The sequence below is a fragment of the Thunnus maccoyii genome, chromosome 4, assembly GCF_910596095.1.
Source record: "Thunnus maccoyii chromosome 4, fThuMac1.1, whole genome shotgun sequence".
In the NCBI taxonomy this organism is placed as follows: Eukaryota; Metazoa; Chordata; class Actinopteri; order Scombriformes; family Scombridae; genus Thunnus; species Thunnus maccoyii.
This window is the reverse complement of record NC_056536.1, coordinates 24,538,707-24,550,451: the sequence shown is the minus strand read 5'-3', so window position 1 is coordinate 24,550,451 and position 11,745 is coordinate 24,538,707. Positions and strand designations below refer to the sequence as shown.

The 11,745-nt window shown below is 39.2% G+C and overlaps 2 protein-coding genes across 2 annotated transcripts in view; both read right to left on the bottom strand.

The window, feature by feature from the left end:
* Window positions 1-1,051: 1,051 nt before the first annotated feature.
* Window positions 1,052-6,782, bottom strand: LOC121895648 (uncharacterized abhydrolase domain-containing protein DDB_G0269086-like). Its single transcript, XM_042409023.1, has 5 exons — window positions 5,666-6,782; window positions 3,355-3,842; window positions 2,793-2,859; window positions 1,706-2,229; window positions 1,052-1,554 (listed from the first exon to the last, which is right to left on the bottom strand). The coding sequence occupies exons 1-4, from the start codon at window positions 5,945-5,947 to the stop codon at window positions 1,729-1,731; spliced, it is 1,338 nt and encodes a 445-aa protein (XP_042264957.1). The 5' UTR covers window positions 5,948-6,782; the 3' UTR covers window positions 1,052-1,554; window positions 1,706-1,728.
* Window positions 6,783-8,728: 1,946 nt separating this feature from the next.
* LOC121895720 (immunoglobulin-like and fibronectin type III domain-containing protein 1) overlaps window positions 8,729-11,745 on the bottom strand; it is a 37,227-nt gene continuing 34,210 nt past the window's right edge. Inside the window, exons 20-27 of the mRNA XM_042409143.1 lie at window positions 11,249-11,428; window positions 11,021-11,149; window positions 10,477-10,785; window positions 10,121-10,206; window positions 9,798-9,990; window positions 9,417-9,713; window positions 9,002-9,328; window positions 8,729-8,904 (exon numbers count right to left, since the gene is read on the bottom strand). Of these exons, the coding sequence (XP_042265077.1) occupies window positions 8,900-8,904; window positions 9,002-9,328; window positions 9,417-9,713; window positions 9,798-9,990; window positions 10,121-10,206; window positions 10,477-10,785; window positions 11,021-11,149; window positions 11,249-11,428 (1,526 nt within the window). The 3' untranslated portion in view covers window positions 8,729-8,899. The remainder of the gene's footprint in view (window positions 8,905-9,001; window positions 9,329-9,416; window positions 9,714-9,797; window positions 9,991-10,120; window positions 10,207-10,476; window positions 10,786-11,020; window positions 11,150-11,248; window positions 11,429-11,745) is intronic.

The following is an 11,745-nucleotide window of genomic DNA, read 5'->3' as shown; positions in this document are numbered from 1 at the left end:
ATAATCAAAAATTCCTTTTAAATCATTTTAAAGTAAAAAAAACCAAACAATCTCCTTTCTAAGGTCCTCAAATGTGAACATTTGCTGCTTTTCCTTATCTGGTCATCATGGTAGTAAATTGAATATTTTGGGGTTTTTCAGCTGCTGGTTGAACAAGACATTTGATGACATCACTTTGGGATTTAGGAAATTGCAATAGGCTTTTTTTTTATTTTTTTATTTTTTTAAATGTTTTGTGATGTTAACCATGCCAAACTATTAATCGAGAAAATAATCAGCAGATTAATCAATTATGAAAACAGTCATTAGTTGCAACCTTAGTGTAGTTTGCTTAGGTCAGATTGGTGTTATATTGGATGAAAATGACTTGGTTTGTTTGCATGTCACTGCTGCTCTAAAAATCTAAATTTAGCTGCACATCAGCACTGCGATAGTTTTCAGGCCATCTGGAAAACATTTTGTCCCTGAGGTGCTTCACTAAGCTCCTTTGACAGTTATAAACAACAGCTTATTTGTTAATGCATAGATTATATCTGCTGTTAAATTTTTTTAAAGGCCCCCAAAAAGAACTAAATAGTTTTCCAAAGTCTGAATTTGGATTGGTGCATATTTAAATTAAAAAGTAGCAAAGCAGTAGAATCATGTCAGTGAAAGCAAAGTGTTGTTGGTAGAGGGCTCGAGCTTTAAGACCTCACAGTATCTTACAATACTAAAGCTGTGTTCTGTCTGGCTGGAATTGTAATCAGTTAAAAAAAAAGTGCAAAAAATACAATGAGCCAAACTATAACAAGTAATCCTCTAGTTTTTAAGTACTGAACCACAAATAAGTACTTTAAAAAGTAAAAAAAAAATCCTATCAACTACGGTATGTCCTATACTTTAAATAAATCCAGGAATTGTTCTTGTTTGTCTTATCAAAATGTTTTTTTTGTTTTTTTTGCTAGCTCTTTCATTGGCCATTTTTGATGTGTAAACAACCAGGATACAATAAATTACTTCCTGCTTCTGTTTTTTTCTTCTAAAATATTGTCTCACAACATACCTCAGGCAGTTGAAAAAAGAAACAAACTTTAATGTCACCAAGACAGGCATGACTTATGGCTTCAAGTGCATTAATAAACAGGTTATGCGTTGGCTTTTAGTTTTCCAGTTTAGTACAGAACCTAACCTTGATAAAAAGTTGACTTTTTAAAAGTGGAAAATGCTCTGTAGAAAGACAGTCATTCTTTCTGGATTAAGGCTTTTTGAGGTTGTCATTGGCAGGTAAACCCTGAAATACTCATTATTATCACTCTGCTTATCACTCACCCTAACCTTAACTTCACAGCCATCTTATATTTTGAGGTACAGGTTTTTAGCTCAGACCTGAATTCTTCTGATTAGCTCTGCCTTTCAAAGAGCAACCACATCATTTATACTACACCCAAACAACAGCAATCAATAATATCTTCGTATTTGTCATTTTGTAGACAGTGACTTTAGAATGAGAAAGCTCCCCTTCTCCTTGGTGGGTATGTCAGGTGTGGAAAAAATCCCTTTCTGGTGACGTGCATTCTGTAAAACATAACAAAATAGAAAATATTACGAAGGATATGTTGGTTAGAGCGTATTAGTAAGCCAATACAGTTAAAACAATATTTGATTACATTTTTTATGTCAATAAATTCATTATTTATAGAATATTTTCTGATACATTCTCACTTACATTCATCCTCCTTCATCATCTTCTTAAAGCTCCTCTCCATCTTCCTCTTCCCAATGAGGTAACTCCTCTTCAGGTGCTACATCCTGCTGTTCTTCCTCCCCTTCCGATATCTCTTCCTCTACATTAAGTTTCTCCTCCTCGAGCAGTGACTCCTCCTGAACTTCCTCTCCTTCAGATGCCGCTGCCTCCTCCTCATCTGCTGTCTGGTTCTCCTCATCAGGTATCTCCTTTTCTGTCTGTTCTGGCTCATGTTGCTCTGTCTGATCCTCTTTTACTGCCTCCACCTCCTCTGCAGGAGCAATTTCTTCTGGTGCAGCGTCCTCCTGCTCAACAGGAGCTTCTGCAGCTGCCTCCACTTCACTTGCCTCTCTCTCTTCTTCTACTGGGTTGGATGCCTCTTCTTCTACAGCTGCAGGAAGTGCCTCTTCTTCAGTTGCTGCAGCTGCCTCTTCATGAGCAGCAGGAGCAGTTTCTTCATCTGTCTGCTCCACAGGCACAGCAAGAGGTTGAGTTTCGCCCACCAGCTAAGACAAGGAAAGCAATAAAATATATAAAGATCACAGATGACTGGAGTCTGGACACAAAATCATTTACAGCTCTGCTATCTGGACAACCAGGTGACTCGGTAAATGGGTTGAGAGAATTACAACATATAAAACATGATCTATACTGCATGACTGTAAGTGTAGATGTGAATCCATTAGAGAATCTATGCCAGGCAATTAGTTTCTTCAAATTAATGAGATGAAAAGCTCATTATGGTTCCCTCTGGGGCACACAGTGAACAGAAATAGTAAAGAGATCATGTGAACTGACAGTTTGTGTGTTAAGGCATGTCCATGCCATTACAATTCAAGTTTAATCTTATCATACACTGCTAACTGTTTTGAGAATGTCATTATATCTAAATAGTCTTCTCTTTACATCTGTGACCCAAATTTAAGTAGTTATTTCAGTGAGGATGAATCTGATTGGCTTGTGTGTTGGTTACCTGGGTAACCTGCGTCTGTATGTTCTCCAGCTGAGCCCTGAGTTCAGAGTGTAGACTCTGGGCTGCTGAGTTCTGATCCTGCAGACTCTGACGTACCGTATTGAGCTGTTCCTCCACACCGGCCTGCTGGAGCCGCTGGGACTGTTCATTCTCGAGCAACTCTCTGAAACACAGAACAAACTTAGAGTGAAATGCATTGTTTCAAAAGATGTTTTATGCAGTTAATTGTGAAGACAGAATTTGTGACATACAGTATAATATGACACATGGTTACCCGGGTGCCCTATGAAGCGTAAATCTTTACTGTTAAAAAGGAACCAATAGCCTTACAATTTTCTTTGAGTCTGACATAGGCAACAATAGCCTGTGAACCACATTTCCATGATGTTTGCATAAGCTTCAAAGAGTGCAGATTTTACATACAAAAGAAATTTTACACAGAGCATTCAGCTCCAGAAATCATCAATACAAAGGAAATGTTTATACAGATCAGGGCAATCTCACAATGTGAATATGAGGCCTACCAACACTGGCCTAGAGTAACACAGAGACGCAGACAGTGGCAGCCAGAAGGGCTTTAACAAAGTCAACATAACGTTATGGGTCAGAGGAGGTGAGCTATTTTCTCCACAGCATCACAGCTTTTTCCACAACCTACCTGACAGTAGCCATCTCCAGTGTGCTGGCCTCCAGCTGAGCCTGATAAGTGTCCAGCTGCTCCTTCAGGCTGAGCACCTCAGCGGTCTGTCCATCCAGGGTGGCACTCAGCGTGGCAACCTGCCCGACTCTCTCATCCAGCTTCGATTCTGCTTCTCCCAGGCTCCCTGTCAGAACCTCAACCTTGTGGGACAGTTCGGCACTCAGCATCACCAGGCCCTCCACCTGAAGCCTGACACCCTGAAACTCCTCATTCTTCTCCCTCAGCATGGCCTGTAGCTGGCTCAGCTGCTCCAGAGACACTGTGGCTTGCTGCATCTCTGCCAGGCGGGTTTTCATCTCAGTGTGGAGCGACAGCACCTGAGCGGGGAGGTCAGATGTCTTGAGCTGCTCAGCTGTAGCCATGGCCATTCCCACCTGTTTCTGGGCCAGCGCATAAGACTCCTCCAGGGCATTCAGGCGAGCCTCCAGACTCTCGGAAATGTGCAGCTGCAACGAGACACACAGGAGTGATGTTGAGTCAAGCTGGCAACTTGGGAGTGACGATCATTCTCACTGGACTGGTGCTTCAATAGTTTCTTAACCACTGTCTCCAAAACAATTACAAATATTGTATTAATGAGCATCCCTTAGAGTCAGATTTGGCCATTTTATGTCAACTAAGTTCTAAGATGCCAAAGACACTTTCATGTTCAATTGTGTCGGCTCTAATAGTCAATTCACAAAAAGGTAATTGCTCCCTCTATATCAGGATATACTACTCAGCCCTATGCCAAAGGCTGCAGGCAGGGGCTGAAGCAGTAAGCATTTTTTTTAGAATCATTTTAGTAAGTTTGTTCAAATTCTCATTATGTTGCAACTCATAACAAAATATTATGGACTGTAGGCCCATAACTATCACTACCAAAATCTGAATCTTAACCAATCAGAAGAGGTCTGATCAAGTATGGACAGCTCAGTACAACTATTTCCCTGCAACTAGAAGAGAAGTTACATGAAACAAACTAAATACTGGAATGGAGCAAAGTTGTGCAAGAAAGAAAGAAGTGATTTTTTCCCCCATTCATGTTCATCAGGAGCCAAACTCGGGCTATTAAGCCAACCAAGGCTGCGCTGGTGTAACTTTTGCAGTGCCACATTGATGAGTCATGAAAAATACATTTTTAGGTGGTACCGGAAATGTTTCAGAGACAAGACTGAGCTAGCAGAGTTGCTCCCATACAAAGTTTTTGCTACATTGACCTCCCTGAACCTCATTTGAAAGGTAGAGTCGCAGGAGGGAGAAAAGGAGCGAGGAGCGGATTTGTTTTGGTGAAGTGCTTCAAAAACATCTTGCTCATCTCCCTACAGTTGCCTGCAGCAACTTCAAAATAGTTGGAATACCAGGAACTTCTCAGGTAGAGTGACGCAACAGCCATTAGCTTCAGTTTACGGTGACATAACAGGGTCAGTTCATTCATGCAGATACATAAAACTAGAAATGTAACTATAATAGGGCTGCAACTAAATTATTTTCATTATCAATTAATTGTTTTAATCATCTATAAAATATCAGAACATAGTGAAAAGTCACTGATGATCACCTAATCAATTGTTCGACTAATTGTTTCAGCTCTAAATTATTTCTTAAGGCAGTACTATTAATAGGGAAGATGCCCACACTAATATTTATTTACACATATTTACAGTGTCATGAAATCCAGAAGAAACAAGACAATAATCAATCTGTATTTCCCTACAATCTTCCAGGCTGTAAACAGCCTCTGAGCTGGTGTTCAGTATCCAAAGACTAAATTTAGCCCTGGCACACCACTGTCTTGTTTATTATTATTTTGGGCAGCATCCTCTGGCAGCATGTTCTTCATTGGTATTATAACACAGTTACTTTCCACACAGTGAGAGCTTTGACAGTGAACTTTGACAGTGAATAGACTTTCTGTATTTGAGTCACTAATAAAAGTCCCTGTCCCTGCATTTGTAGGTCAAGAGTAATCCTCATTACAAACGTCAGCAGCAGTGTGGATGTTGGAAATAGCAACGTTTTGTAGCCACTCACACCAGCAGGGGTCTTTGAAATCTGATAAGAGGCCTGCTCTTCTTTCCTTATTTGCAACTAGCAGCATGTGGTGAGGCCTTTACCTGTTTTTTTTAGTGTTTGTGAAAATAATGGCCCATGAAAATAAGATTTGTAGTGTATTCATAATATGATACAGGTCATTAGATGAGGCACACTGTGCTGCTGATGCCTGCAAACTCAGGTGACAAACCACATTTATTTATTTATTTATTTATTTATTTATTTAAGTCCTTACCTTTCCACTTGACTGTCGCATTTCTTCGTGGGAGGACTGTAATTTCACTATCTTCATCTGCATGCCCATGAGATTGTCAGTTAAGTAGGTTAAAGTTTGGTGCTGTTGGAAACAGAACCATGCGCCTGTGGCACCGCCAATTACAATCATCAGAAATAAAACGAAGAGAAGAGCGTAATTATTACTCCCTCCAGCGCGAACTTCTGACTCCATAACTTCATTTTTGAAAAAGTTATCTTCATGTTTGTGGTTGCCTTTCCCTCTCCGATGTTTGGCAGTCATTTTCCCCTCAAAGGACACAATGTTCTAGCGAGGCAGAGAGGTGATATTCAAGGAAACGGTGGGTCAAAAACAGCCTTGGCCGAGGTGTTAGCGGGGATTTACTTCAGATGGCTCCTTTAAGTGGCGCTGCGTAAATTGGCCTAGTTTAAATCACCGCACAATAAAGTACCGAGAGGCTGCAGCGAGTTCGTGATGAGGAGGTTGAGCTGGAGATGAGAAAGGGAGGCGTGGACCGTAGGTAGCGTGCTCGTCCATTCAGGAAGAGCAAGGAGGAGTGGGGGCGCCCGGCTGCCACCGGGAGTGGCTGAGCCTCCGCCACCATGTGCGCTGCTGTCATCTAATGAAAAGACTACACGTCCGGCAGTCTGCTACTGTGCGCTATTTTTTACTGCAGCTGAGGCCAGAGCTGATGCATGTGGCCTGTAGCAATTACACTCTTCTGTCGTAGGCTAGTCTGGGTTATAATAATCACTGAGCTATAAGAATAAAGTTTAAATGATACATTTGTTGTGATCCTGTCAATTAATTATCTTAACCTTTTCATGCAGTAGCACAGTGTCCTTTTAAAATGTGGCTATGAGACATTCACATTCAGCGGCATGCACAGACCAGAGAAGACACATTTCTATTTAAGGTCACCTTCATTTTCTTAATTGTCAACATCTTCTTGGCCTTTGCTGCCTTCTTATATTATTCTTATCTGATTATTATAAATTTATATCTCTTGCTAATCTTCATGATGTCTAATTAACTATTTTTTTCTTTCTTTTTATATGAATATTATCAATTGGTGCAGCAATACTCAGTTTATTTTATGTGTCTCTTGTTTTACCCTATTTTGTTTTAGTGTGTAATTTAATTTTAATGTTTAATTTGTTTCCTTTTCAAAGTATCCAATAAAGTCAATTAATCAATCAATCAATTTCCCAATTCACATCTGTTCCACTTCTGTTTTTATGATGTTTGCATATGTGCAAATTAAACTAAACTAGATTAAAAACACCCCAAACTGCACCAGATTGCTAAAATTGGACTGTAAATTACTTTATTGATCACTTGGGGCACGGTATTTTAAGGCCCCTACACACCATTGGTCCACCCACACAGATGTTTCCAATTATGTTACCTAATTAGCACTCTTCTCAGAAACTGTGTGGGCATGTACAAACTTGATTGATATTTCCTTCACCCCTCCGTTGCAATGAGGAACCACTGAACACAGTGCAAACCAACGTTACATGGTGAAATTCTCCTGGAAACTGCAAAAATTGCAACAAGGAAAAATGTACTGTAGGGGTGGGACAGGAAGTTTAGTCTTTTTTAGCTGTTGATAAATGTCTGTGGAGGAGAAAAGCATTGCTACTGTATAGTTTCACTAATAAAACACACTACAATGATTATTTCCTCACACAGTGCATTAGTGTTAAGTTGAACAAAGATGAAATCTGAACAGAGCCAGCTGGAGAAATAGAAAACACATGCCTCGTGTCTTCCAGGCTTCAATAATGGGAGTCTTTGATAGCCCATAGACGTTGGTGTCACACAATTCCCAGCATAGCTCTACCCATTTTCTAATCAGCTGTGTTAATTAAAAGCACCTGTGTGGGTGTGCAGGGCCTTTAAATATATGCCTTCAAATATTAGACCATCAAAAACAATCACACACTTAATTTATAGTCCCTGAAATTATTATGTCAAGGACGTCATAGGCAACTAACAGCTTTTAATATTTCATAAGGTTATCTTAATTACTTTTAACAATAGCATCTTCTTATAATTTATCTATAATTTTGTCATCCTGTTTTTCCGTACTGCGATTTTGCTATCTAGTCTATTCTGTACACACAACATTTATTGCATGTCTGTCCGTCCTGGAAGAGGGATCCCTCCTCTGTTGCTCAGCCTGAGGTTTCTTCCATTTTTTCCCCTTTAAATGTTTTTTAGGGGGAGTTTGTCCTTATTCAAATCATCTAACAAAATAGGATGTTCTATGCTGTACAGATTGTAAAGCCCCCTGAGGCATATTTGTGATTTGTGATGTTGTGTTATACAGATCAAATTGACTTGACTTGACAGCCGTTTTGACAGCATACATCATGACAGAACAAAGCATCTGTTATATTTTTTCTTTGTTCCGTTTTGTCAAAATGTCAAAACATTTGCTTTAGAGTTTCTTAGCAAAATGCATATCAATATGCAAAATGCTTTACAGTATTTTTTCACATGAAACATTTGACTGATGCACAATATATTAATATAAGCTTTTTTTCATAGAACACTGGAGAAGCAGGTGAAAATAATAAAATGAATGATGGCTGATTCAGTTTCAGGCTCCTTATTGAGACACTTAAACAGAACAGAGCCATCATTAATGTTATTAGTAACACCTGCGTGTCCTATTAAGTCAAAATGTCTACTGTGAAAAACATCTATTCTGCTGTAATATTTGTATTGTAACCCTCATAGGAATATTGTATATTATTTATGTAAGAAGATTCATCAGTTAAAGTAGAATCTGATGGATGTAAATCAGCTGGACGGAAAAAAAAACAGACAGTCACAGTATCATTAGTGTTATGTAGCTGCTGTAAAATAAATATAGTTACACAAGCTGCTGTGCCACTGTATCAGAGATCATCTGGAAAAAGATTATGGCAGATCACATCCATCTCCACGTTCTGCATGAATTTTCTGATTTGAATCACTTGGCTAAAAACTCAGTCAGTGGAATGCTTATGAAACCAGGAGAACAATGTTTCATTTGAGGAATCATTTTATTTTAATTTCAGTAGCATCCAAATAAACACAATGTTCCATTTTTATTTTTTCGTAATGCAACTGGGGCATTAAATCCAAGCAGCACAACCACTTCAATTCAAAAATCATGTATTAGATATCTAAACTTAAAAATAAATGCTGCTCATACAGTTTCGTGTTGTCCTTACAGTTTCTTCACTCTGTATGGGAGATTAAAAAAAAAAGATTTAGCATCATTTAGTATCTTTTTTCCCCACATGTCCTTTTAGTTAAAGTGCAGGTGTGCTTCCCTCTCACCTCTGACGTTGAGTACGGTGGAGCATTCAGCCCGTCCCAGGGCGTTCTCTGCAGTGATGGTATACTCTCCCATGTCTTTTGGGCCCACGCGGATGATTAACATGGAGCAAACTCCACAGGTGTTGGAGATGTAATAGTTGGCATCAGTGTTTATGCTGATGTGATTTCGATACCATGTGATACGAGGTGTGGGATCTCCTTTCACTGCACAGCTCATGTAGCATTCATAGCCTTTAGGTGCAGTGTGAAACTTCAAAGGTACAATGAAGGTTGGAGCACATCGCAAATCACAGTCCTTTGTGGTTGGTAAGCTCACCACAAACTTTTCTGCAAGGGAAGAGAGATCCAGTGAGATCTATTATCTGGAGAATCTATTATAGCTTTGTTTGACACGCACTTGATACACAAACACAACCTTTCTTTCTCTCCGTCCCCCAGGTCGGTGACTCAGAGGGTGCAGATTTGCCCATGTCATTTTTGGCATAGACACGGAAATGATATTCCCTCCCATGCATGATATTGCAGACTGTGAACTTGTTATTGAAGAGTCTGTCAGCCACTGTAGCCCATGTGCGTTTAGTAGAGTCTAGTTTGGACACTGTGTAGTGGAGGCGGTCATCACGCTTCTCATCAGGAGAAGGTGCCCAGACCAGTGTCACTGTTCCAGGCACGTTTTCTTCCAGTTCTACTGGTCCAGGAGGCTTTGGATCATCTGTAACGACAGGCAATTTTACTGGCATCAGTTCCATTAACAGATGAATGTGAAATTGATTTTTTGATTTTTTTTTTGTTTTACCTGTGACCCTGACTTCTGTACTGAATGTCTCCTGTCCTGCCAGATTTTTCACCAAAATTGTGTAGATGCCTGAATCAGAGCGCTCAGAGGAGGGGATCAACAACTGTGACGAGCCATCAGAGTTACTGATTGTTACTCGCTTTGTCACTGGCACGTTGTCCTTTAGCCACATAATATCTGGCCGGGGTAAGGCCTGGAAAAAAGAGCATTAGAAATATCTTAATATAGTGTCTGTTGGGTTTTCACCCTTGTTTAATTTTGTATATGAAAAAAGCATTTGCCTCTGTATGTTACCAATAATAAAGCTGAAGTATAAATCTCACCTCAAAGTTTATTGTGATCCTGACAGAGTTTCCTGCCCTCACCACTATGAAACTCTTCATCCTGTGGTTTGTGAACTTTGGCCTCACTAAAATGAAGAACAAAAACAATGAACATTGCTTTGCACAATATTTTACTTTAGGAGGTTCTTACAATAAGTTGAATAACTTAAAATACATAGATATCCATTCTATGGAGTTCCAGTCCCAAAGTAACACATTTTTTAGAGTACAAAATGAGTGGTCAGTGATTTAGTTATATTTTAACCTCAAAATCATGCAGTTCTTAAAAATATTAATGCATAGCTGCAACTAACCAGCAACATAGTGTTTCTGTTATTTTAAAAGAGCTGACCTACCAGGAGAGGGCATTGCAATGACATAGTTGGCCAACTCCTCGGGAGCGCTCTCTCCTCCATCATTAGTCGCAATCACTCTCACCCAGTACATGTCCATGGACTTAAGGCCTTTAACGCTGAAGGAAGTCATGATGATGGGGATGCTATTACAGCGAGACCATTCAATGCACTCTGCTTGACGTATCTCAACAAAATATCCTTTAGCTTCATCCTGTATGCCGGGTTTATCCTCAGGTTTAGTCCAGGTCAGGACCAAATGGGTGTAAGAAGTTTCTGTCAGCTTCAGGCCTGTAACTTTACCAGGAGGCTCTGAGGAAAACAGGAAGAATGTCACAAAATGTAAACTAATGCAATATCAAGTATTGAATATTTATACAGTATACAATCTATATCATGGAATTTAAAAAAAAACAAACATTGTAAATAATTATATTCACTAAATCGAATGTAAACCATTATTCAATTAATCTTCGTAACTTTTCATGATTTTTATGACATATTTTTCCATATTGTTGTGTGCATTAAAAAGAATTGCAACACTTACTCTTAGGATCTCGTGCAAAAACAAACTCAGAAGGGTTGCTACATTCACCAGCTCCTGAGACGTTTATGGCAGTAACTCTGAATTCATATTCCAGACCTGCCACAACATCCTTCACTGCATATTTCTTCTCTGGAAGTAGTTTTAGAGAAACAACAACATATCACTATTATGGTCTACAATGGCATCAGTTTTAACTAGAGTGAAATAAAATAAAATAAAAAGCATCACCTTTTATTGGCTCATCCAAAGCATTGACAACAGTCCAGAGATTACTTCCCTTCTTGCGCTTCTCCAAAATATAGCCCAGGATACGTGAACCTCCTTTGTTACTTGGTGAATCCCAGGAAAGGTTTATGCAGTCGTCATAGGCGCTGACCACCTTTGGAGGTGATGGAGAGCCAGGAAAGGCTGAAACATGCAGGAAAAAAACCCCAAAAAAACATATCACTAGTAAAGGTTGTAGTCAGACAGATTTAACTTTTCTTGTGTATTTTGAGACTGTATTTACATTTAAAAAGCAACAATATTCTGGTCATGTTACAGATGAAGCAAACATATGCTTTGCCATCAGGGATTTACATTATAAAGGTAAATCCTTTGCTTTTAGAAAAGTGCAGTATACATACAGTATAAACTTTATTATCCCTATTCTTATTATTATTTACATCAGCCCTGAAATAATTAAGTCTCTTAACTGATTAGTCAAGTGACAGAAAATGAATCAA